Below are 27,372 nucleotides of genomic sequence, written 5' to 3' on the forward strand. Positions count from 1 at the left end.
GCGTGATCTCCAGCGCCTGCTGACCAGCCTTGAGGCTCCAGGGCAGGCCCAGAGGGCTTCTCTCTCGCTGCAGCGCTTCCTCTCCCCGCCCTCGGCTCGCTCTCCTCCCCTTCTGCTCCTCCCCTGCACTTTCCCCCCCAGTGTCGGTTCCGGGCTCTCGCAGCCGACAGCCGCTCGGCTAGCAGGCAGGCAGCAGCCATGGGGCGGCTGCGAGGAGCGGCTTGGAGCGCTGCGACGCTGCTGTTGCTGCTGCCGCTGCTGTGCGACCCCAGGGCGGCCGCCTGGAGGCCCGGAGCCCCTTTCCATTGCAACGTGAGCCTGGACGTCGCGCCGGAGCAGCGCTGGGTGCAGGTGATGCGCCACTTCGACCCGGCGTTCCTGCGCTCAGCCCTCGCGCAAGTCATTGAGTGAGTGTCGGGGCTGCAGGACTCGGTGCCGGGGGAGATGCGGGATCGGTGCTCGCTTGGGACTGCGATGGGGGCTGCTGGTGTGTTGGGGAGGGGAGGGGGTCCCTCGATTGCTGGCGCCTTGTTCACCAATCGTGGGCTGGAAGGAAGAGGTTTTAGGTGGGTAGCTGTGTTGGTCTGCAGTTGAACAGCAGGATTTGAGTCCGGTGGCACTTTAGAGACCGACACACGCTTTGGAGAATAGAAAAGACTAACCAACTTTACTGTAGCATAAACTTTCGAGAACCACAGTTCTCTTGGTCAGATGCAGAAGCTTTGGAGAGTCACAGCTCCCATCTTCAGATGGGATTTGAGTCCAGTGGCATCTTAGAAACCCACAACATTTTCAGGGTAGAAGGTTTGGAGAGTCAGAGCTCCCTTCTTCAGATGTGAAGAAGCTACTTGTATCTGAAGAAGGGAGCTCTGACTATTGAAAACTTATGTACTGAAAATCTTGTTGGTCTCTAAAGTGCCACTGGACTCTAATCCTGTTGTAAGAAAACAGAGCAGGATCGTAAACTGGCTTTTAGTGGGGCTGGGGGTGGTGGGGTGGGCTCAGTGACAGTTGCCCACTGGCCTGTGCCTTTCAGAGTTTGGGATCTACAGAAATCAGCTAGCGAAGCTTTCCAAAGCCAAGCTCTAAAGATGGACGTCTGCTCATTGCTGCAAACTAAAAGGTTCTTAAAAGGGTCGGCTAGCAGACTCCCAGCCCTCACTGTGTGCATGTGTTATGTGCTGTCAAGTTACTTCTGACTTTTGGTGACCCTATAGTGAACTTCAAAACATCCTATCATTAACAGACTTGCCCGTATCTTGCAAACTGGAGGCTGCGGCATCCTTTATTGAGTCAAGCCATCTCATTTTGGGTCTTCCTCTTTTCCTACACCTTCCACCTTTCGCAGCATCATCTTTTCTAGTGAATCTTGTCTTGTGATATGACCAAAGTACAGGCCAAGCTACAAGTGACGAATGACACTTGCCTGGCAAGTGAACAGACTCACGTGTATTCCTCCCTGTTCACTTGCCATTCACTTGCGCTCCACTTGGAATACACGTGAGTGTTCACTTGCCAGGCAAGTGTCATTCGTCACTTGTAGCTTGACATCTTAGATGGGGTCTCTCAAGAGACTTACTTCTGTGTGGTTTTATATTCAAGTGTACTATGTCTCTCTAGCAGTGTATGTGTATCTATAAATGGAAGAACAAATGTAAGATATCTTGTGTAAAGAAAAAACAAAAAGAGTCCAGTAGCACCTTTAAGACTAACCAATTTTATTGTAGCATAAGCTTTCGAGAATCAAGTTCTCTTCGTCAGATGCATGGTACAGAAACTGGTCAAATACAATAAAATACAATACAATAAAATTGGTTAGTCTTAAAGGTGCTACTGGACTCTTTTTGATTTTGCTACTACAGACTAACACGGCTAACTCCTCTGGATCTTGTGTAAAGAGACTCTCAGTTCAGTCATTTTAGCTTCTAGGGAGAATTCAGACTTGATTTGATCTAGAACCCACTTATTTGTCTTTTGGACCATCCATGGTATCTGTAAAACTCTCCTCCAACACCACATTTCAAATGAATCCGTTTTCTTCCTGTTGGTATAACCTCTGTATGTATGGGTTCTACAGGGCTAAGTTAGAAACCAACCTTGCAAGACAAGCTAAGAAATTTCTTTCAATCAAAACCTTTCAATAGCCAGAACCATATGACTAGATTTTTATAAGCAACAGAGAACAGAAACTTGTAGCCAATAATGTATTTGAGGTCAACGAAGTAACTCGTCTCTTGGCACCACTTTGGGGTGAGAAAAGTCCAACTTTTCAGGCCCGCCAAGTGCTAGAGTTTTTTTGCTAGAGGTGATTATAGGAATGAACTAGATCCCAGGGTTCAGTCTTCAGCTTAGAAATTGCAGCCGTGCAATAATAATACGATTCCAGTAATAACTCCAAAGTAAATATCACACACAGAGACATACTTTCACTCAATAGTTTTCACATACCGTGTTTCCAGTTACCTTATTCAAGGTGATAAGAGCACGTAAAATTTTATCTAGCTCCCCAACCTTGCCTCTTCCTCAGCTGCCTGGCTCCGGATGGCGACTTTGGGCCAAGCTAAAAGTGACGAATGACACTTGAACGGCAAGTGTATTTCTCCCTGTTCACTTGCCCTCCACTCAATCCACTTGCCGTTCAAGTGTCATTCGTCACTTGTAGCTTGGCCCTCTGCCCCTACTAGGCTAAACCAACTAGTTCATGGGGTTTACATCAGCTTTTGTCGCTGTCCAACTCTCCCATCCATCCATAGAAATGGGGGATACCATTGTGTGGATTATCTTGGTTCCCAATGACACATCCATATTCTGAAGGGTCTTTTGTGGTTTCTTCATGGCTGCCCTTCCAGGTCTCAATCTCCTTCTGAGTTCTTGGTTGCAGTCTCCCTTTTGGTTGATGATTGAGCCAAGGAGTAGGAAATCTGTAACCGTTTCAATCTCTTCACTGTCAACCTTAAAACAGTGTAATTCCTCAGTAGTCATTACTTCTGTCGTCTGGATGTTCAGCTGTGATCCTACTTTGTCACATTCTCCTTTAACTTTCACCAGTCTTCATTTCATGTCTTCACTGTTTGCTACCAGTAAGCCCAGGAATATAAGACGGGTTGACCAGGGTTAATACTTGGATTGAGACCGCCAAGGACGAATGGGGTGGCTTTGCAGAGACAGGAAATGGCAAGCCACCTCTGCTCATCTCTTGACTTGAAAACCCCATCGTCCTGGAGTCTCCATGAATCCGTCGTGACTCAGTTTTTAAAATTTTAAAAGGTTGGCTACAGGGTTTTTTTTTTATTAAACGTACCAAGAAGCAGCTCTGTAGCCAGAAATACCAGACTTAAAAAAACAAAAAGCGTAGAAATGAGAGAGCCAGTGTGGTGTAGTGGTTAGAATGTCAGACTAGGATCTGGGAGTCCCAGGTTCGAATCTCCGCTCTGCCATGAAAGCTTACTGGGTGACCCTGGGCCAGTCACTCCCTCAGCCTAGCCTGCCTCGCAGGGTTGTTGTGAGGATAAAATGGAGGAGAGGAGAATGATGTAAACCGCTTGGGGTCCCCCACTGGGATGAAAGGTGGGATATGAATGAAGTAAATAAATTAAGAATGAGCTAAGCACTAAATGTAAAATATAAGTGTCCTGTTAGTTTAGCAAGGCCAAACTTTGGAACTTGTGGGGGAAAGGGTAAAGCTCCCCTGAGAAGGTACAGAATGCATGTTTTCATTTGCAGAGAGTTCCTCCCCAGGTGTTAACGGGAAGATTTTTGGAATGAAGGAGAGAGGCGCTTCTAACAGCTGAATCTTATAAATGAGAAACTAATGACAGTTTAGGCGCCATGCGTACGTGTGCGCGTGCATGCACATGTGCACCTCACACCTGATTCTAGATTTGCATGCATGGACTGTACTTAGTCAGTTGTGAGGACATTGTGCATGTGCCGGAAGTCCTCGTTTTTAGCCCATCTATCGAGAAGACTGCCCTTTTCAGTATGTTCCTCTCTCTGCCTTCAGAGGTAAGGTATATGGAAACCAGAAACCATGGCTTATTTGGTGCATCAGTGTGCCTAGCTCTGATTATTCAGCTGCAGAGGGTGGGTGAAAAATCTTTACTAGGGATTTTGTGTATATTGTGGCTTTTCCTCTCTGACTAAGATCTGGGAAACCCAGGTTTAAACCCCTACGCTGTCAGAGCAGCAAACTGGGTGATCTCTCTTTCAGCTTAGCCTACCTCTCAGGATTGTCGTGAAGCTAACATAAAGGAGGGAAAATGATATTGTCAGCTGATTTGGGTCCCCTCTGGGGAGGAAAGCGAGGTGTCAGTATCAAAATAAATTAAACCTCTGTCTTATGGCTGTTGTCGTTTTGGTTAGTTTAAAACAGTTATTTTTTAAAAAAAAAATCTTGGTCTATACGCAGGTTCTCCTTTTTTGCACGTGCGATTTTTTCCGCTTTTGGTCCCCTGCTTCTTTGGGTTTTTTCTTCCAAATTCTGGATGCTCAGCAACCCCTTCAGATTTCAATGTGACATTTCAAGGGTTCTCTTCCAAATTTTCTGCCTGCTCAAAAAGGGGAGCTAAGTGTCTGGAATTCGGAAGAAAACCCGAAGAGGTATGGGGCCAAAAGCGGGAAAAATGTCCCCTTGCAAAAATGATCGTTCTGTGGGTAAGCGGTTCTGTGCTTCCTTTGACACTCTGAAGCTGTTCAACATGAGCAGCAAATGTTCTGTCACTGAACTGTGGGTCCCTTCAAAGTCAGTGACCCTTTCTATGTTCTGTTTTCTCTTCCAGTGCAGCTGTCCCCAAGTGGGTCCACGCTGTTATTCGGCCTATTGCTGAAGAAATCGAATTGTACATCCCTCAACCGTTTGCTGGAGAGATACGGGGACTGTGCCAAGCACTCGGAGTTAATGTCGGGGATGGGGTGCTACTCAATATGGCTTATGAATCCACTGCGTAAGTATATAAACTTTTAGAAATGAGCAGGGCTTTTTTTCAGCGGGAATGCGGTGGAATGTAGTTCTGGAACCTCTTGAAAATGGTCACATGGCTGGTGGCCCCGCCCCCTGATCTCCAGACAGAGGGGAGTTTAGATTGCCCTCTGTGCCAGCGCAGAGGGCAATCTAAACTCCCCTCTGGCTGGAGATCAGGGGGCGGAGCCACCAGCCATGTGACCATTTTCTCCGAGGGCAACCCACTGAGTTCCACCACCTCTTTTCCCAGAAAAAAAGCCCTGGAAATGAGCATTTCAGAAAAGAGAGTGTTCTGGGAGAGGGGCTGTTGTTCATTGGTGGGGCATCTGGCTTGCATACAGAAGGTTCCAGGTTCGATTTCTGGCATCTCCAAAAAAAGGATTGGATAGAAGACGATTTGAAAGACCTCTTCAGGAGAGACTTTGCTGTATAGGGCTCTTTGTAAGGATTATATTGATGACAGACGAAGGCTCTTGAACACTGAAAAAGCCATAAAATGCTAAAAATGGTTGTGTTATAACTCCCTTTCCCTCCCCTCCCTCCAACCAGATGATCAGCTCTATTCAAAGTTACTGGGGACGCCTGCTTTGAAAAAATGTATACACATTGCCACCTGTGTGATCATGGGATTCTCTGCAGAGGATCTTGAAAGAAACTTTCTTAACCCTGCTTGGGTTAACTTTCAGGATGACTCTGTAATATATTAGTGGAAACAGAAGTTTTCTCACTTCTTTTCTTGACATTTCTGCTCTAATATGCTTGTTGCCTGAATGCTGCAGCCAACAAATTGGCTAAGTAGCTCAAATCAGCCTATGAAAATTCTGCTTCTTGTCTCAGCTGCCTCATTTCCTCTTTCTCAAGTTCCCCCGCCCCACTGCCACCTTTCACCGATCCTGCCCTTTCCTTCAGCCTCTGTGCCATCAGCCTCCCTGCTTCACAAAAGTAATCCTTTCTCTGAAAGCTCTTGTGTGAATTCTGCAGGCCGGGTAAACTGACCTCTTTCCTTTCCCTTGCAGCAACTGTGCTGCAAACATTCTGACTTCCTTCTTTCCCTGGAAGTTGGAATTTTTGTGAATATTCTATTTTGTCACCCCAGTTGGTGTCCAGGGCTTCACTGCTGCAAGCACAGTACAGTATTGCCCAATTAGCTACCTTGTGGGATTGAACTGGCTGTTCTGCATTGCTATATACAGGCCCACATATCTGTTGGTCTTGCTTCTTCTTGCCTTGAAGACTCAAAGCAAGTCGCAACTTACAGCTCCCCTAGAATGTATATGCAGCAGTATTCTGGCAATTAAAGCACTTATGCTAAATAGTCACAGGAAGAAGCAAGATTTAAAACCCTAAGCATGAGACAACACAAAGTGCTTTGCAGGCTGAAACCCACTTTACTTGTTCAGCATTCTATCTCCCAAGAGCACCTGCTAAGGTGCGTCTTGCTAAGAATCTCACAAGCTGCAACGGAGAGTAACTCTCCTCCTCTGTTATTTACTCCTAGAGTTGCCAAATCTGGGTTGGGAAATTTGTGGAGATTTGGGGGTGCAGCCTGAGGAGGGGCCTCAGCAGGGTATAATGCTATAGCGTCCACCCTCCAAAGTAGTCAATTTCTCCAGTAAGAATATAAGAGAAGCCATGTTGGATCAGGCCAATGGCTCATCCAGTCCAACACTCTGTGTCACACGGTGGCCAAAAACCCAGGTGTCCTGAGGAGGTCTGCCAGGGGGGAAGGGACACTAGAAGCCCTCCCACTGATTGCCCCCCGCAAACACCAAGAATACAGAGCATCACTGCCCTATAACTCCCTTTCCCTCCCCACACTCCAACCAGATGATCGGCACTATTCAAGGTTACTGGGGACTCCTGCTTTGAAAGTAGAATTGATCTCTGTAGACTGGAGATCAGTTGTAATTCTGGGAGGGTTCCTGGCCTTACCTGGAGTTTGAATGTAACTGACATTCTGGAAAAATGGCAAGGTTCTAAATTATGAGACTATGGCTGATTCCACACACGTTGGATAATGCACTTTCAATGCACTTTAGCTATCGTTTGGAAGCGGATTTTTTGTTCCACACTCGAAAAATTCAGTTCCAAATGATCTCTAAAGAAGATTGGAAGTGCATTATCCAACGTGTGCGGAATCAGCCTATCACTTCAAACACAACAAGGTCTGTAACATAGAATGTTTTCCATTACGGACAGCTGTACCTTTAAAAATTAGCTAGTGGCCGTTCAGCCTAAGAACCTTTTGGCCGGTGCAGAAGGAAGTAGACAGTTTCTTTTATTTTTGGAAGAATTATTCCTCTGAAGAGCAAATTGCTGTTAGGAAACAATAGTCAAAGCTTTAGACTTACAACACAGGTTGTTATAAGGGGTTTTAAACATGGATTTTGTGTATATAGTGTTGTGTTAACACTATTGTATTTATAGTTCTGTAAAATATTCTCGTATGATAAGCCTTGAGGAAACACATGAAAATGTGCACATACCAGTGGCTCATTGGTCACTGAGGAGTTGGAAGTTCTTGTCCAGAATTTGGAAGAATACCAGACACCTATATATCTGACCAGTTTCTTCTTACCCTCCATGCATCTGATGAAGAGAACTGTGATTCTCGAAAGCTTATGCTACAGTAAAGTTGGTTAGTCTTAAAGGTGCTACTGGACTCTTTTTGATTTTGCTACTACAGACTAACTCCTCTGGATCTCAGACACCAGTTAGAGACTCCAACTACCTTTATACTTGTCTGTGGAAATTTGTATTATTCTGTTGAGAAATTGTGTACTGATGTAATCGTAAACATAATTGTAAACATAAGTATAAGACAGAGATTACTACAAATATTTTGAAGTTTAGCCTAGCACAGTGATATCTGTGTTTATCCTGCCTGGAGGTTGGCAACCCTATTTACTCATGTCCCCAGCCACAGCTCTAGATACACATTCTCGGATATTGCACTATTGTTCTGCTATAGCAATCGTTTGCAACTGGTTTCACCTAGGAAAACCCAGTGGCAAATAATTGCTGGAGCCCAACGACATGAGGATGCAGCTTTACAGTGCTGAATTCTGAGCATAGTGGTTATGTAATCCGGTAATTTCTTTGTGATGAGACAAATGGTTCCACCAAATTAATATGCCAATAAAATTACACTGTTTGGGACTAGAGTTCTGTGTGAGCTTTGATGTGTGGGTAATGCTCTTGTGCAAAGAAGCTTCCTTATTAACTTTCAGTAGTGAGGGAGCTCTGTACGTGCCTCCTTTGATGTGGGTATGAAGCTACTCCTTCCACTGGTGAGTGGGGAAGATCTTGTAGGTGAACACATAAACACACAAGTGACGCTTGCCTTATGCTGGTCTATCAAGTTTAGTACTGTCTACTCAAACTGGCAGGGTATCAAGTGGAAGGGTATCACCTTTCACATCACCTGCTGCCTGATTCTTTTAACTGGAGATGCTGTGGGTTGAACTTGGGATTTTTGGCCTGCTCTACCACTGCGGCATGGCCCCTCCGCCAAGGTGGAAGAGTTTCTTTTACATATCAGAACTGCTTTGCCTACAAGGAGCTGCTCTCGAGATGTGTCCTCCAAGAGACAGGCAGCCATCTTGTTTCCTCAGAGACATGAGACTTCTAGACTAGAAAAGCATGTGGGTGTTTATATCAATTTCCCACCCCCAGTTCTTCTTTCTGTTCTTCTCCCACAGATATTGCACCAGCATCGTTGCCCAAGATAATAATGGAAACATATACCATGGTCGAAATCTGGATTACCCTTTTGGAGATGTTCTGCGCAAGGTTACCATTGATGTAGACTTCTTAAAGAATGGGAAGGTACATAGAGGGCCGTGGTCTTGGCTGAGAATCACTGATGGTATCGCATAATGTCTAAGGAAATGAGCTGTCATCTTGGAAGTCCTTGGTTCAGATCTCCTCTCTGCCGTTAATTCACGTGGGGGCCTCTGCCAAGCTGCCAAGTTTTCCCTCCTCTACTCCTGGTAACATCTCCATGGGAAATGTCTGCCAGAGGTGCACAGGGCTGGCCACTGGGCTGGGCCCAGCTGCACACTGAGGAACCTGCAACAACTTGACAGGGAGAATCCCACTTTTCCCTGTTTCCCACCCCCCACATTATTTTCTCTTTCCCTGCTCCTGGCAACCCCCATATCCTCACCTTTCCCTGCTTCCTTCTCCCCATCCACCATCCTACCTGTTGTCTGCCTCCCTACGTGGCTGTTTCTCTGCACTGATCTTTTGCTCCCCAGAATGATTTTTAGAAGGGGCAGAGGAACAGAGAGGAATGCAGGGAAACTTCCACACCTGGATAGACCCGCATTTGAATTACATTGACTGATTATGACAGGACATACAATCCGTTTTGGGAATTGTAAATGCTGGCTGAGCACAATTACTGGCTGTGAAGAAGAAGTGAAGAAGTGGAGCAAGAAGCTAGCAGACTCGTTGCCAGCCTCCTGGTGATTCCCAGCCATCTAAGCCATTGAGCTTTGGAAATATAAATACATTTGGGGCAAAGCCGTTTTGCAGACTTTGTGCCACTATAGCTATTGGGCTTTGGTTCTTATTACAGCCATTGAGCTTAGAACATCGATGTGGAGTTTTGACGGGTTGACCCCAGTGAAGAAGCAAAGGAGTAGTTCCATTGAAGATATGGTGGACTGTGTAGATGTATCATGATTCATGTAATTTTGTAATGGTGTATTTATTGTGGTTTATCAAGTTATAAATATTTATATTTCACTTGATTACATTGGTAAATAAGTTTATTGACACCTTGTAGTGTTTTTTGGGGTTCCCAGGGTGTTCCCTTCCTTGGTTTCTGTACGTTTAGTAATGAGCCTGGTGAAGAACACTGTTTAAAAATTGCATAATTGTTTAAAAATCCATAATCTCTCCACCTCGGTTTCTATAGCACTGTCTACCAATATTTTACTCTCTGGAAAAGTTCCCACGGCTCAGCTGCCTAGAAATTTAATACTGTTCTTTTTAACACTTGAAATATTTGATCAGGCCCATGAAAAGTCACTCAGGAGCAAAGTTTAATGATGCTTCTAAATCTGAGCAACAGACAACACGCTTAGGCGTATCACACAACACCACCTTTCCTACTTCAAAGTGTAGGTAGAGGACTGTATATTTAAATGTTCTCGTATTTCAGAAAGCTAGCCCATCAGGAATGAGAGATCTAGCCGAGATTTCTCCTTGGCAGTGTTTTATGCAGGATTTTTGGAGGTATATTGTGCGTGGGGGATATTTAAAATGTTAAAACAGCATTTAAAATAAATATATAAATATTTAGCAATACAATAAAAACATATAGACCTACAAACACAAACAGGACAGAGGGCCATTAAAAGTTTACTGGAGATACACCAAATGAAATAGAAAAGCCTTCACCTACTGGCAGAAGGCAATTTTTTATTATATATGTTACATTGCACAATATAATAATTCTAAATGTGCACATTTGGCTTTCAGTCCCAGGTACTCACAACAATATTGATTGCTCATATGTTACCAGCCTAAACAAAGCCAACATTAAACGGTTGGAATCATGCCATTAAAAATAAAAATTAAAAAAAAGGTTTGGGTGATATCGTGGGTAGTTCAGCTGGACTTTGATAGAGTGGTTTGGCTAGTTATTCCCCCTTGAGCTCAAGGTTTGGTGGATTTCCTTAAGCAAAGGTGATATGACAGGAATGGGCCTTGGGCTCACATTCCAGTTCCCTCCCTTTGCAGCAAACCGATTTGTAATTATATACAAACTATCAAGCTCCGGTTTGCATTCACCTCCAAGCAAGAACTGTGAGTGTACCAAGTTTTCTGAGCCTGGTTTTTAAAAGGCAAGCACAAATCAGAGTTTGTATATAATGGAAAACAGCGGTTTGTTTGGAGGCAATTGCGATGTGTCAGGGAAGGTTTCTCAGCTAGCATGTGAGGTTGATGTAAGGATAAAAGGAAACAATTTTGGATACAAAATTCTATTTAATAAATGCCTGTGCTTTGACCTGCCACATTTGCCCCTTATTCTTTTAGCACTCGTAGATGAACTAGAGTAACTTCTCACGTCTAATTTCCTCTCCCTAAATCCTGAGGCAAGCATTGAGTTCTTAATTAATCTTTCAAAGCTGTATGTTTCATGAAGTTAAATTACACAGGCCTGATGCTGTCTTGGAATTTGTTTTGCATTTAAAATATTGTGATTAACGGCAGGCTCTTACTTCCTCTCTACTTTACAGGTATTGTACCAGGGTACTACATTTTTCGGTTACATAGGTTTATGGACAGGACAAAGTCCATACAAGTTTACAATCTCTGGGGATGAGCGAGGTAAGGCAAGGTTCTTCTTTCTGACCAGGGCGGGGTCTAATTTGGTTCAAGAAATACAAGTTCTGTGTTACAGACACTGAAATCTGACACTCCAATTTCTCTTTGTTTTGTGAACTGTGTTATAACGCGCGTTGATTGTAATCCTTTTGGATTTCTGTAAGAATTGGTATGGCAAAGGACCCAGAAGGAAGGTTCTATGGGGGTGTCTCGGGCTGAGGAGACAGTTGGAGCAAGGCCTAGTTCTGGGTGGTGCAGTGAGGAGGGGGCCGATGAACTGCGGAGGGTGGGCTAGTTCTTAGCTGTCAGCAGCGCAGGAGGAGACTGACATGCTATTCTGGCCCATGTTGCTGCTTGCCCACGTCAAAACTAAATCCATTTAGTAGCATCACAATGGCTCCTAACCTTTTTTGAGCATGAGGACCCTTTTTTAACATCAAAAAATTTTCCGGGCCACCCACATGATCGTAGTTGTACTATTAAGTGTTCATGGAGTGAGAAAATGCATAATGACAAAAAGATCAAAATGACAACATTTTGCATGCATATGTATTCGCAATAACTCTGTGCCCCCCCCCCCCAGATTCCCTGCCCCCACGTTGGGAACCACTGCTATGTACTATCGTCTTTTTTTTCATATATCTGAAAGATATTTATTCTTGTAATCTTTCCATGAGCAACTAATAAGTAGAAAAATCCTCAGCTGTTGCTACAGTAATGGAAGCAAGACATGTATGGAATATTCTAATCATCCTTCTGTTAATGAAGATAACATCAGCTGGAACCTAGCCAATATATATGGCTCTCCTTTTTTTAAAAAAAAATTAAAATAATTTTAATAACATTAACAGCTATCATCAAACTAAACAACAATATACTCAAATTAAAACCAAAGATGGATACAAGTTTGTCAGTATCAATACAAGAAACCATTAATACTTATTTTAAGTATGTAACAAACAGAACAATCTTAACAGTAGAGATATGAATAGTAATATAACAATCTGCACAAAAGGTCACCACAATCCCCACGTTTCCATATCAATAACTTCTTGGTAAGGTAGCTTTGTCAAAAGTAGATCATTTTTAGAAAGAAATTCGAGGAAAGGCTCCCACTTAACATAAAAATTCGAAGTACCAGTGGGGTTTTTCTGTAGGTATAGCTTTTCTGTTATTTTTTCCATTATTAGAAAATCCCATATCTTGTTGAACCAGGTGTTAATTGTAGGACTATGTACTATAGTCTTAAAAGCAAGACCGATCAATGCTATCAACCTCAATAGGCATAAGAAGAGTGGGTCACGTAAATAAGTAAAAATCAGCTGTCAGCAACTGAGAATAATTTCAATGGAGCACCACAGCAGTGATAAAAAGTGTTCTAGCAGGGGCAGCAAAAACTATCCATCGATAAAAGTACCCTCTTTCAAAGTGAATGCTGTCAGGAAAAAGCTAAGTGGTTTCAGCCAAGCTGCTATCTCAGTAATATCTACCAGGTGAGATTGAGTTATCTTCCATCTGTGTGCCAGGACTTTATGATGAAAATTTAAAGGGATGGATGCTCTGATATGTTATAAAAAAAAATTTTGCCCCAGGAGGCGGACGGTGCAATCCTAAACAGTTAACACCCATGCAAGTCTGTTGAAATCAATGGTCTTAGAAGGGCGTAAATCTGTTTAGGATTGTACAGTGAGACACACATTTTTCTCAAAGCAGATGCTGACTGTACAATTTACAGATTTTTCTCCATGTCAATGAGGGTTAGAAACCTGAAAAAGTAAATATTGTATTCGTACCAGTCTTTCTATCTGTACAGTTCACTTATATCAGCTTTTCACATGGGCCGTTTCCAGACGGCCCCCCGCCTCGCGAAACGTCGCGCGTCGTCGCGCGTCGTTGCGCAGAAAACGCGAAATATCACGTTTTCTCGCGAGAGTTTTGCGCGTTTTCTGCGCAACGACGTGCGACATTTCGCGAGGCGGGGGGCCGTCTGGAAACGGCCTTGGTTTCCTTTTTGTAAGGTCTGCTTATTGAAGCTGTGTTTGGTGGCCATGGTAGGGTATTGGTTAACGTGTCAGTAATAGGAGCTGAGTTCGAATTCCCACTCAGCTGTGATGCTCACTGGGCAATCCTCAGCTAGACACTCTTTTTTGCAGCTTCTCCAACCTCAGAGTTTTTGAGAGGACAAAAGGATGGAGAGGGAAGAAACATATGCACCACCCTGAGCTTTTTTGAAGAAGGGTGGGATAAAAATCTATGGATAGCCAGAAACTCTGAGATGGCATCGTTTGAATATGATATAAAATATTTTGTTTTCTTGAGCAGGCCATTTCATGAGTTACTGTTTTGTTTAAACTGTTGGTAATCATTTTGACCCTTTAAGATGAGACCTATTGTGCCGAAATGATTCAGAATTCATGATGGTTTGTTGATTCTTGTATTTTTTTTCTTTTCCGTTTTTGTAGATAATGGGAAATGGTGGGAGAACGCCATAGCGGCTTTCTTAAATCGAGACACACCTGTCAGCTGGCTTGTTAGGACGGTACATGGGCACATTTTCATCCTTTTGTTAAAATAATCGTTGATCTCTATCACAAGCTCACTCCAATCTTGAATTATTCTGTATTTCCCCCCTTGATACCATGAATGAAGTTACTCTATTTAGAATATTGTCACCTTCCCAGAAAAAAAATTCTTAAGGCAGCTCACAGTAACAGCAGCATAAATGTAATGCAGTAAAAAAAGTTAAAGCAATAAAAATGATAATTTAATGATAATTTAAAAGAAAGGGTTAGCTTCTAATTCAAAGGCCTCCTAAAATAAAGTCTTCAAAGAACATTGAGAGGACAAAGTGGCCAGGTGTCCATCCTACAGGAGGGAGTTCCAAAAAATCTTGGGGGTCTTGAGAGGGGCCACCACCTAAGTGTCCTGTTTGAGCAGGTATCTACAAGTGGCAGCAGTCTTTCAGGGGCTTTGAACCCATTTCAAGCTTTAAAGATCAAAACCAGCACTTGATGTTGAGTGTGGAAGTAGACTAGGAACCAGTGTAGTTGTTACAAAATAAGTGTTGTGTGTTCGTTGCAGTAAGCTCCCATTAGCATTGCAGCTGCTGCATTCCAAACTACTGGAAAATGTTGGGCAGTCTTGAGGGGAGCCTTACGTAAATCATTTTACAGTAGTCTAGTCTGGCTGTTACCGTGTGACTGCTGTATTGATATCTGAAGCAGTTCCGGCGGTGTTACTGGGGAGGAAATTTTGAGATATTAATTCACTCCTCTGTTTAGCACCATTAGTGTGCATGGTGCTGGACTGACCGAGAAATAAGAAGATAGGGCCATGCCCCAGGAATTTGCAATCTAAAATTGAACACGGGGAGACAGTATGGAGTTCAAGGGAGACAGATGAATGTGGCCATTTTCACACACTCCCCAGGAGATTGTGCAAACTCACAGCATGAAGCGTCTTCCTAACACGATCTCCTGGCACGATCCCCTTTAATGGCCCAATGACGTCAGAAAAAAGGCCATTAAACGGGATTGTGCCGGGAAATCATGCTAGGAAGACGTGAGTTTCCCGTGATCCGGGCACGTGGCCGTGTGAAAATGGCCTGTAAATAGAGGAAACGTAATGTATTTAGGCTTCATTTCAGTAGGGAATGAGAACTACTATTTGTATGTATTTATATATTTATGTTATCTAGTCTCTCACGTAGGGCCAAGCTACAAGTGACGAATGACACTTGAACGGCAAGTGTATTTCTCCCTGTTCACTTGCCCTCCACTCAATCCACTTGCCATTCAAGTGTCATTCGTCACTTGTAGCTTGGCCCTGAGACTCAAAGCAGGTTACACAATGTAAGTCAATATGTTCAACAGTCAATAAACAATGCAAAAGGGAATGCAGATGCAAATATGCAGAGATCTGAAAAGCAGAAATCTGATACGTAGCAGAAACCGTGCTGAAACAGCTGAAATCTAATGTTAAAACTCAGACTGGCTAAATTGGGACATCAGGTTTCAAAATGGGCAGATTTGGCCATTTGATGTTTGTTAGGTGGATGACGTATGTGTCATTATTCAAAGTGTGATGACAATGCTGCGCTATTGGCACTAAATAACAATAACATCAACAACGTTCGATTTATATCCCGCCCTTCGGGACAACTTAATGCCCACTCAGAGTGGTTTACAAAGTATGCCATTATTATCCCCACAACAAAACACCCTGTGAGGTGGGTGAGACTGAGAGAGTTCTGAGAGAGCTGTGACTGACCCAAGGTCACCCAGCTGGTTTCAAGCGGAGGAGTGGGGAATCAAATCTGGCTCTCTAGATTAGAGTCCCCGCCCTCTTAACCACACACCAAACTGAATGAATCAATTTTCTTCCTGTCAGCTTTCTTCACCGTTCAACTTTCACATCCATTTGTAGCAATACCACAGTTTGGACTATCTTAATCTTGGTTCCCAGCGAGACACCTTTAACTTTAGGATCTTTTCTAGCTCCCTCACAGCTGCTCTTAAGTCTCAGTCGTCTTCTGATTTCTTCAGTACAGACTCCCTTTGGGCTGATGATTGAGCCAAGGAATAGAAAATCTTGAATAATTTCAATTTCCTCATAGTCAACTTTGTGTTGTGAAGTCTCTTCAAATTGGTAAATCTGTGTCAGTGAAAAACAATTGTTTTTAGGTCTAAATTGGCCTTACCTGTGCAACATTGAGGGCTAGAAATTTCCTGCGTTTTCTGGATTCTAACAGGCTGCCAGGCTTTTAATAGGCTTTTGCCTGGCACATACACTTGCTGCCTTCAGACCCCAAACAGGCCTTTGCACCTCTATGAATTCGGTGGGAGGAAAAATCCCTACCAATTTTGAAGTAGTGTGATTTTGATCAGCTGCCTTTGATGAGATTCCACCTTCTGAGAAACTATTAAAAATACAAGAAAAATAGAAATCAAGCATATAACAGGGTATGAGATTCCTCTTGCACCAGAGATTCTTTTCCTGGACCAATGGGACAAAATCCAGACCCCGATTCCCCAGATAAGATCTTATAGGCACTTTGCTAGTAGCTGCGAAAAGTGCAATAGCTACATTACGGAAAACAAAATCTGTCCCCTAAGTTGATAATTGGTATTCTGAAATCTGGGATCATTTCATTTCTGAAAAACTATAGGACAAAATATATCATATAGAGCATTTTCCGAACACCACGAACTTTATTGAGAAATGGTTTCTGTTCTTTGATCATATAGAAAATAATAGTTCCTTACCTGGATTGAAAATCTTTTAACATGTATATAAATATATGTTTCATTTAGGCTTTCAAGATAGATAGATAGATAGATAGATAGATAGATAGATAGATAGATAGATAGATAGATAGATAGATAGATAGATAGATAGATAGATAGATAGATAGATAGATAGATAGATAGATAGATAGATAGATAGATAGATAGATAGATAGATAGATAGATAGATAGATAGATAGATAACTTTGTGCTACCAAGTTGGATACTGCTAATATTCTCTCTGAACATGTACTTATACAACCAGCTGTATCTTCTTGTACTTCAGAAAGCTATGTTGTATTGTTTGTTGTTTTACACTGTTATCTTACTGTATTTTCGTGAGTTTTACAGTTTTAATAAAAAAATTCACAAAAAAATAGAAAAAAAATACAAGATGCTTTTTGTGTTATCCACCCACCAAAGCAAGAGGGTCCACTAAAGTTACATGTGATTTCCCTCCACCCCCTCTATTTTTGCTGCTGTCTAGGTTCTGGCTGAAGCTGAAAGTTTCCAGGTTGCCGCCCGTATGCTGGCCGAGATACCCATAATCGCCGATGTCTATTACATCATTGGAGGCGCAAGGCCCAAGGAAGGCATGGTCATCACAAGGAGCAGAAGAAGAGCGGTTGATATTTGGCCCTTGGACCCTGCATCTGGAGGGTAAGAAGCTGTATGGTGGAGTGGTAGAGAGTGCCCTCGAGTCGTAGCTGACTTACAGCGACCCCTGGTGGGGTTTTCATGGCAAGAGACGAACAGAGATGGTTTGCTGTTGCCTGTCTCTGCAACCCTGGCCTTTGTTGGAAGTCTCCCATCCAACTACCAACCAAGGCCGACCCTGCTTAGCTTCTGAGATCTTACAAGATCAGGCTCATCTGGGCTATCCAGGTCAGGAAGAAGCTATATGGGGGAATTAATTGACAGAGGAGCATGCCTTTCTGTTCCTTGGTGGCTTTTAATCGAGGAAGGGCATGTGTCTGTCAGAAGAAGACTAGGTAGACAACACTCTTTGCAAGTCTGCTCCAACCTGGAGGTAGCCATGGATTCAGTTTTGTGGATTGTAATACATAGAGGCAGCTATAGTGAAATGCCTTACTTCCCAGGATTAATGCCAAAGTTTGTAGCCCCAAAGGATATTTGTGGGGTTTGCTCTCTGACAGGCTAAGTTCCACACAAAGAAGAAGTGTAGTGGTTAGATTGTTGGAACCGGATCTCGGAGTCTCAGGTTCAAATCCCCGGTCTGCCAAGGAAACTTGCTAGATAACTGAGGGCCAGTCACATATGTTCAGCCCAACTTACCTCACAGGGTGGTTGTGAGGATACATTGAAGGAGAGAAGAATGATGTAAGCTGCTTTGGGTCCTGAATGGGAAGAAACGTGAGGTATAAATGACGTAAATAAATATAAATACATTCCCTTCTTCCTCCTTAAATAGAGTACCTTGTACCAGATTAAGTGCTTGTATTTAATTGTTTTTCTGTTGTAGGTGGTACCGAGTAGAAACAAACTACGATCACTGGAAATCCCCTCCACCTTTTGATGATCGAAGGTACGTGTTGTTGGAAGCGACTGTATCAAGATGGCTTTTTAATAGGGTGAAAAGAAGACCCTCTAGATGTGCTTTGTCAACTACGAGAGCCAATGGTCATCTTCTGACTCTTTTGTATAGTGGTTAGAGCGTTGGGCTATGAAGTGGGCGGCCGAGGTTCGAATCTCCACTCTGCTATGAAGCTCAGTAAGTGACCAGACGCAAACTCTCAGCCCAAACAATCTTGTAGGAATGTGGTGAGGACAGAATGGGGATGGGAGCATGATGTCTGCCTGGGGAAAGGTCTGTGTTAAAAAAAATATTCTGCAGCCAAGCTGTCCCTTACACCATTATCTGAAATAAGCTGGAGGCTCACACAAGGTAGAGTCTTTTCTGTGGTGGCTCCTTGCCTGCAGAAGAACCCCTCCTCCAAGCATGTTTAACTAATCCCGAGCTTAAGTTTCAGTTTTTGTCTTCATTATCATTTGACCTGCTCTTTTGACATCTCTTAGAACTTTCTCTTCAGCTTTTCATATTTTTAAGTTTCTGCTAGATAGTAATTGTTGTTCACTGCTAGTTATTATTTTTTCCCCCATGGCTAATTAATCTGACCCTTTCATAATGCAATCCTAAGCAGAGTTATGCAGTTCTAAACCCATTGATGTCTACAGGCTTAGAAGGGTGTAACTGTGTTTAGGACTGCACTGCAAATGCATTTGCGGATGACATAATGTTAATTGTAGAGGACCCATTGGAGAACATGCCAAGAGTGATAGATAAGATCAAGGAGTTTGGAGACTTGGCAGGTTTCTTCATTAACAAAAAGAAGTCAAAGATATTATGCAAAAATATGACTAAGCAGAAACAACAATTGTTAATGGAAACAACGGATTGTGAAGTAACAAGTAAAGTGAAATATTTGGGAGTCGAATTAACTGCAAAGAACATAGATCTATTCAAAAACAATTATGAAAAACTATGGACTCAGATAGAGAGAGACTTGATTAAATGGAATAGATTGAATTTGTCATGGTTGGGTAGGATTGCAGCAGTTAAGATGAATGTGTTACCAAGAGTAATGTTTTTGCTACAGACAATACCAATCATCAGAGACTCCAAACAATTTGAAAAATGGCAGAGGAAAATATCAGATTTTGTTTGGGCAGGCAAGAAGCCTCGAGTGAAAGTGAAAGTTTTACAAGATGCAAAGGAAAGAGGCGGAATGCAACTGCCCAATCTGAGACTTTATCATGATGCAATCTGCCTAGTTTGGTTGAAAGAATGGATGACATTAAAGAACAAGAAACTATTAGCCCTAGAGGGATATAAAAAAATATTTGGATGGCACGCATATTTATGGCATGACAAAGTAAAGGTCAACTCGATGTTCCTGCATCACTTTGTTCGGAGAAGTCTATACATAATCTGGAAGAAGTACAGAATTTATCTACAAGAAGGAACCCCTTTGTGGGTGGTTCCATATGAGGTGATAGACCCGAGAGCTGTTGATAATGAACAACAATGTTTAACGTATAAAGAAATAACTAAAACTGAAGCATCCAAACTTAGAATAAAGACACAAGAGGAACTATCACCTAACTACGATTGGTTCCAGTATAGACAGATCAGAGACTTATATAATTCGGACTCTGTAAAGGGAGGTATACGAATAGAGAATTCGGAACTAGAGCAGACCCTTCTTAAAGAAGATAAGAAAAGAATATCCAAGGTATACCAAGTACTGTTGAAGTGGTATACCGAGGATGAGATAGTTAAAACACAAATGGTGAAATGGGCTATAAACTTTAATAAAGAAATAACAATGGAGGCATGGGAATACTTGTGGAAAACTACAATGAAGACAACGACATGTATTAATATCAAAGAGAACATTCATAAAATGATCTATCGTTGGTACATGACACCAAAGAAGATTGCGCTAGGGAATTTGAATACTTCTAATAAATGCTGGAAATGTAAGAAGCATGAGGGCTCCCTCTATCATATGTGGTGGTCGTGTGAGGTAGCCAGGCAGTACTGGGGGGAAATAATAAGAGAAATGAGTGAAATTTTACAATTTCAAACTAATAAGAACCCAGAACTCCTGCTACTGAACTTGGGAATGGAGGGAATTCCAGCCCAACACAGGACGTTGATATTTTATATGACAGCAGCAGCTAGACTTTTGTATGCGCAAAAATGGAAAGTACAAGAAGTGCCAACTATTGAAGATTGGACTTACAAATTGCTGTATATGGCTGAAATGGACAAGATGACAAGAAAATTGAGAGATCTGGACTCAGGGCAGTTCAACACAGACTGGGAGAAGCTGAAACAATACCTGGAGAAGAAATGGGAGGTGGGAGGAAAACTGTGGCAGTTTGAGAACTACTGAAGTATTGAAGTAGAGGGGGGAGACTTTACCGGGGGGAGAAGAGATAAATGTGAATTAATAAGCAGTCAGATTAATAGATTGACATATATATAGATATATATAGGTTAACAAACAGAACATAGAGAAAATAATTAATTATAAGGACTAAATATAAGGAGCGATTAACTAACAATATTTTCTTTTTTTTCTGACAAGTTTTGTACCAAACTGAATGTCTGAAGATATAGATGGGTCAAATTGATTGACTATGTGAGGAGAGATATATAGAACTATTATAAAAAGATAGAATGAGTAATATATATAGAGAATAAGTCAAATTGTTTGATATAAACGAATGTATGATCTATATGGTTTATGATATATAGAAATACCTGAAATTGAAAAATTGGGATAAATTGTTTATCTAAGATAGAAACAAAGGCTTACAGTTTGGGCATATAATGTTAAAAATAGTTAAGGATGTACTGCTTAGAATAATGGAGAATATATATTTGTTTTAGATAGAGGAAGCTAATAAAAGTAAGGGAAAGGGGACAAAGGGTTGGAAAGCTGTTGGAAGTCAACAAAAAGGGGGGGGAAAGGGAGGGGGTTAGAGATGAAAAAATTGGGGAAAATTGAATGTAAATGTGGAAATAATGGATTCTAACCCAATAAAATTTTTTCAAAAAAAAAAAAAAAAAAAAAAAGGACTGCACTGCAAATTTCTCTTTTTATACTGTTATGTTTTTAATGTTATGTTTTTGCTGCTGCTATTAAATATTGTTGCTGCTGTTATCACTGAAGTGTTAATTTGGCAATATTTTTATGTTAGCAATTAATTTTTTGTTGCTTTTAACGGTTTCTCTGAGAAACTTGCTGAGAAGAAGGGTACACATATCTAAATATATAATTTTTTTAAAAAAAAACCTCTGGCAAGCTCATGCTTTTAAAAGCTAGCACATCAGTGAAGAGGTTAGATTGGCACCTCCACCCTAACATGCTAACTTTTTCAATAGGAAAGGAGATTCTGGTGGCAGGAGGGAATATTCCAACATCCCCTACCTACAGTGTGCTACAATACTGTCTCAGGAACAATGTTATATCTGAAAGTGTAGATTTTGCTAAAAAAAAAAACAACCTGTGAATCCAGATGTAGTCTTGTCGGGAGCTTTTTCAGGGTTCTGTGTTCTCGATTTTTGTGAGATCAGCTGTATTAATGGTTAAATATTTTGTTTTATTCTACAGAACTCCAGCCATCAGAGCAATGAATGCTACCGGACAAAAAAATATTAATCTTGAGTCCCTTTACAATGTATGGTCTATTTCTTCTATGTATTCATCTCTCTCTCTCTCTTTTAAATTTAAAGTGCTATACTTTTGAGAGGTTTCTGCTATGAGAGACTTCCGGTGGAATTTCTATAGCAACACCAAACAGAAATTGAATATCTAGAGAGAAAAGTAGTGTGTAAACCACATGTACATTTTCCAGAGATTTAGCACTCTGTAAAAACATGTGCGCATGTGTGTGCCCATACACACAAGCGCAAGCAACAAACCAGAACATGGAGCTGGAATTCCCTATGGCCTCAGGTATACATTTCCAAATGGGAATGTTGATTGGTGGTACTTCCATGCTTTTTTTAAAGTTCTAGTTACAGTATCTACAAAAATATGACAAGAAACCACACTTGGAAGTATTTAAATATAAAATGTAAGTATTTAATATAAATGTCAGGTTCTGCCAAGGGCGCCGTCCTGTGAGATGCCGTCCTGCCTGACTTCAGCCTTAAAGGACCTTCAGGGAATATGCGGGATCCCGATCTGTGGAAGGAGGGGGGGGGGATATACCTCGCCCTCACACCCTCTCAGTCCACTCACAGGTCCCTTCAACCTGACCTTGTCCCGGCTGTCTTCCATGAAAGCTGTCCCCATCCAGCTGTCGGTCCTCCTCCTCCTCCTCCTCCTCCTCCTCCTCCTCCTCCTCTCCCCTTCTCGCTCTCACTCCTTCCCCCCCCCCACACTCCTACACAACAACCCACCCTGCCCTGTGGGTGGACTTCCCTTTTATCCCTTCACCCATTCCCTGCTCCACCTGTCAGCCATGCCCCCTTCCTGCACTCTAGCCATGACCCCGGCTGGATCAGGCTGTCGCACCTGGGGTTACTCTGTTGGCTGCCCTGAGCTGTCACACTTGTGCCTCCTTGGCTGGCTGCCAAGCTCTGTCTACTAAGGGCCTCAGGCAGTCCCACCTGTAGCTGTTTTGCTTTCAGCCCCACCTGGTTCTGGCTGATTCCTTCTAGCCTGCCTGCAGGCTGGGGCGTGGCCCTGTGCTGCCCTTCCTCTACTGCAGGTAAGGTTGCTGGCTGTCTTGCTGCTAGCTGGCTGTCCCTGCTTCCTGGGCTTTCTCCCTTTGGTCTGATCCCCTCCTGGCTGCCCCCACTCTCTCTGCCTGGGCCCTTAGCCTCCCACCGGAGGGATGGGGCTTGCCGGCTTCCACCTGCCCTGTCTAACCCTCTGAGGCTTGGGTGCTTCTTTCCCTCCCTCTGGTGTTGGTGGGCTCTGGCCCTGGGTGTCTGTTGGGGTGGCTGGGAACCTGTCTCCTTGCTGCCTCCCATCCCCTCCTCCCAGCAAGTCCAGGGGCTGAGCCTCAGACCCTGGACAATAAATATAAAAGAGTGGTAAGCTGCAGTACTGCAGCCCAAGCTCTGCTCATGAGTCATAACTTGAGTTCGATCCTGGCAGAAGCCGGGTTCAGGTAGCTGGCTCAAGGTTGACTCAGCCTCCCATCCTTCCGAGGTCGGTAAAATGAGTACCCAGTTTCCTGGGGGTAACGGGTAGATGACTGGGGAAGGCAGTGGCAAACCACCCCATAACAAAAAGTCTGGCAAGAAAACATTGTGATGCGAAAACGTTGTGATGCGACGTCCCCCCATGGGTCAGTAATGACTCAGTGCTTTACCTTTTTTAAAATATAAATTTAAATATAAAATCGGTGTGTGTGTGCATAGAGGCACAACAGATATAAAATGCAAAATGTTAAATGCAATTCAAGCAACAATGTTTTCTACACATGCTCAACCTTCTAGTTAATGGCTGGATCCAGCCAGCTTTCCTGCTGATGGAAAAAAAGGGTCCTCTTTGAAATGGCTATGCTGGGGATCTGGGACCTGCATGAAGAAAAACCTTGAGGGATTTGGAGGTGGGGGAGGGAACTGAGTGAGATTAAATGAAAAAGTTGGTGGGATCCAATTTAGTGTTTATAATGGTATGATTTTATGTATGTGTGAGTGTGAGTGAGTGAGTGTGTGTTCACTTTTATTGCATTAAATATTACCCTTTCTAACTAGACATGCATTTGGCTAGGAGAATTGGGTGTTACGGGGGATTCCCACTAGCAACCAAATAAGCCGTTAATTGCAAGCCTGAATTACAACTAGCTGCAGGTTTTCTGGGGTTGAGTTCTGAGCCGTGAGGGTTTTGTCCAGAGCAAAACTCTGGTGGCCTTCAGTTCAGGTTAAATCATGAGCCAAACAGGGTCTTCAGCATTACCTGTCTGAGGCCTTTTTAAAATGAGAGCCAGCAGGATGTGCAGCAGATGTTAGAGTAATGGATTTTAAACTAGGGAGACTTGGGTTCGAATCCCTGTTTTGGCCATGAAGTGTGATCTTGGGCCAGTTGCTGTCTGTTAGTCTACTCTAACCCACAGGATTACTGTGATTGGGAGGGGGGTAGGACAACCCCCATCCGTATATATTACCCCTTTCTCTCTAGGGACTTTGCAACCAAATGGGACCCAATTATTGAATATATGTCTAGAGATAACTTATTACAACCATCTGATAATGAGTAAAATTAGACTGCATTCATACAGCTGTTACCTAACAAAACCTATGATTAGTAAAATACCTACCTGGAGATGAATACAAGGGCACACTGTAGAGTACTTTTGATATCTGCAAATAATCTTTTGAAACTTCTTTGAACGAGCAATGTATTTATTTCTCATCTTTACTACTAATTGCATATGTACCTAATCCCTCATGTAAGGACTATTGCCAAATTTGTATCTGTAGTCAAGCTTTTACATTCTATGTAAATAGTTGGTTTGTTGTATTGTCGAAGGCTTTCACGGCCGGAGAACGATGGTTGTTGGGGGTTTTCCGGGCTGTATTGCCGTGGTCTTGGCATTGTAGTTCCTGACGTTTCGCCAGCAGCTGTGGCTGGCATCTTCAGAGGTGTAGCACCAAAAGACAGAGATCTCTCAGTGTCACAGTGTGGAAAAGGTGTAGGTCATTTGTATCTACTCAGGAGGGGTGGGGTTGAGCTGAGTCATTCTGTAAGAGTTTCCCAGGGTGTGGAATGCTAATGGCGGGAGGCTTCACTGTAACCTGAGGAGGTTCTTTTGCATATGGATTGGTGCTTGATGTGCTAATCTTCTCTGCAGGGCTATTGTCGGGTGTGGAGTGTTTTGTTGGCCTGGTGTTTTTCAGAACTGGAGCCCATGCTCTGTTCATTCTTAAGGTTTCTTCTTTCCTGTTGAAGTTTTGCTTATGCTTGTGAATTTCAATGGCTTCCCTGTGCAGTCTGACAAAGTAGTTGGAAGTGTTGTCCAGTATTTTGGTGTCCTGGAATAAGATACTGTGCCCTGTTTGAGTTAGGCTATGTTCAGCCACTGCTGATTTTTCAGGCTGTCCAAGTCTGCAGTGTCTTTCATGTTCTTTTATTCTTGTCTGGATGCTACGCTTTGTGGTCCCGATGTAAACTTGTCCACAGCTGCAGGGTATACGGTATACTCCTGCAGAGGTGAGGGGGTCTCTGCTGTCTTTTGCTGATCGTAGCATCTGTTGTATTTTTCGGGTGGGTCTGAATACTGCTTCAAGGTTATGCTTTTCCATAAGCTTTCCCATCTGATCAGTAATTCCTTTGATATATGGCAAAAACACTTTTCCTGTAGGTGACTGTTTTTCCTTGGTTGTTTGATTCATCCTGGGTTTGATTGCTCTTCGGATTTCATTTCTGGAGTAGCCATTTGCCTGAAGTGCGTGGTTTAGATGATTAATTTCCTCATTGAGAAAGCGCGGCTCACATATCCGTCTTGCACGATCCACTAATGTTTTCATTATGCCTCTTTTCTGTCGGGGGTGGTGATTGGAGTTTTTGTGTAAGTACCGATCAGTGTGAGTTGGTTTCCTGTAGACCTTGTGACCTAACTGAAAGTCCTAACTTTCAGGTGATTGGAGTTTTTGTGTAAGTACCGATCAGTGTGAGTTGGTTTCCTGTAGACCTTGTGACCTAACTGAAAGACCTAACTTTCAGTTAGGTCACAAGGTCTACAGGAAACCAACTCACACTGATCGGTACTTACACAAAAACTCCAATCACCACCCCCGACAGAAAAGAGGCATAATGAAAACATTAGTGGATCGTGCAAGACGGATATGTGAGCCGCGCTTTCTCAATGAGGAAATTAATCATCTAAACCACGCACTTCAGGCAAATGGCTACTCCAGAAATGAAATCCGAAGAGCAATCAAACCCAGGATGAATCAAACAACCAAGGAAAAACAGTCACCTACAGGAAAAGTGTTTTTGCCATATATCAAAGGAATTACTGATCAGATGGGAAAGCTTATGGAAAAGCATAACCTTGAAGCAGTATTCAGACCCACCCGAAAAATACAACAGATGCTACGATCAGCAAAAGACAGCAGAGACCCCCTCACCTCTGCAGGAGTATACCGTATACCCTGCAGCTGTGGACAAGTTTACATCGGGACCACAAAGCGTAGCATCCAGACAAGAATAAAAGAACATGAAAGACACTGCAGACTTGGACAGCCTGAAAAATCAGCAGTGGCTGAACATAGCCTAACTCAAACAGGGCACAGTATCTTATTCCAGGACACCAAAATACTGGACAACACTTCCAACTACTTTGTCAGACTGCACAGGGAAGCCATTGAAATTCACAAGCATAAGCAAAACTTCAACAGGAAAGAAGAAACCTTAAGAATGAACAGAGCATGGGCTCCAGTTCTGAAAAACACCAGGCCAACAAAACACTCCACACCCGACAATAGCCCTGCAGAGAAGATTAGCACATCAAGCACCAATCCATATGCAAAAGAACCTCCTCAGGTTACAGTGAAGCCTCCCGCCATTAGCATTCCACACCCTGGGAAACTCTTACAGAATGACTCAGCTCAACCCCACCCCTCCTGAGTAGATACAAATGACCTACACCTTTTCCACACTGTGACACTGAGAGATCTCTGTCTTTTGGTGCTACACCTCTGAAGATGCCAGCCACAGCTGCTGGCGAAACGTCAGGAACTACAATGCCAAGACCACGGCAATACAGCCCGGAAAACCCCCAACAACCACAGTTGGTTTGTTATTTATTATTTGTTATTAATTTTTTAAAAAGTGAAAAAAATATTACCCCTATCTCCTTGGAAGGAGAGTGAAATATAAATGGTGAGGGAGAAAAATGATTCCTTTGTCTTTTAATTTCAGATACTGTCAATGTATCCTGTCTTGAACAAGTAAGTTTTATTGCTAACCATAATGGTTTTGTCGTCAAGTTAGATGCATAAAACCACCTACCTGTGCATTCTCACTAGGGATATATCTCTACTATGGAACTTTTAAAAATCTTTGTTGCTTGTTGCATGCAGATCCTTAAACCAGCAAGGAAAGCTGTACCAGAGACCTTCTGTTGCAGTTTATTTTGTCCTATTACATAGATCTGAGTGAGAAAGTTGTGCATGCCATTTATCTCATTATGTCTGTCATATTCTTTTCCAGCCGCACAATTTACACCACTGTAATGAGTGCTGGAGCGCCAGACAAGTACATGACACAAATCAGGTTCCTGGCGTGAAAATGT

General features: G+C 42.8%; 1 protein-coding gene across 1 annotated transcript; it reads left to right on the forward strand.

Annotated features, from left to right (window-relative positions):
- Nucleotides 1–140: 140 nt before the first annotated feature.
- On the forward strand, nucleotides 141–27,372 carry NAAA (N-acylethanolamine acid amidase). The gene is made up of 10 exons (XM_054989822.1): nucleotides 141–407; nucleotides 4,779–4,943; nucleotides 8,662–8,788; nucleotides 11,212–11,302; nucleotides 13,762–13,838; nucleotides 17,072–17,244; nucleotides 18,068–18,130; nucleotides 21,729–21,795; nucleotides 27,000–27,028; nucleotides 27,291–27,372. The coding sequence occupies exons 1-10, from the start codon at nucleotides 199–201 to the stop codon at nucleotides 27,364–27,366; spliced, it is 1,077 nt and encodes a 358-aa protein (XP_054845797.1). The 5' UTR covers nucleotides 141–198; the 3' UTR covers nucleotides 27,367–27,372.

This window comes from Eublepharis macularius, chromosome 10 (assembly GCF_028583425.1).
Source record: "Eublepharis macularius isolate TG4126 chromosome 10, MPM_Emac_v1.0, whole genome shotgun sequence".
Taxonomy (NCBI): Eukaryota; Metazoa; Chordata; class Lepidosauria; order Squamata; family Eublepharidae; genus Eublepharis; species Eublepharis macularius.

Excerpts from the sequence above, each read along its gene's own strand:
- NAAA (XM_054989822.1), top strand. The coding sequence starts at position 199 with ATGGGGCGGCTGCGAGGAGCGGCTTGGAGCGCTGCGACGCTGCTGTTG. Across the intron at positions 17,245-18,067 it reads TTGGACCCTGCATCTGGAGG|GTGGTACCGAGTAGAAACAA; the intron begins GTAAGAAGCTGT and ends TTTCTGTTGTAG. Across the intron at positions 27,029-27,290 it reads ATGTATCCTGTCTTGAACAA|CCGCACAATTTACACCACTG; the intron begins GTAAGTTTTATT and ends ATTCTTTTCCAG.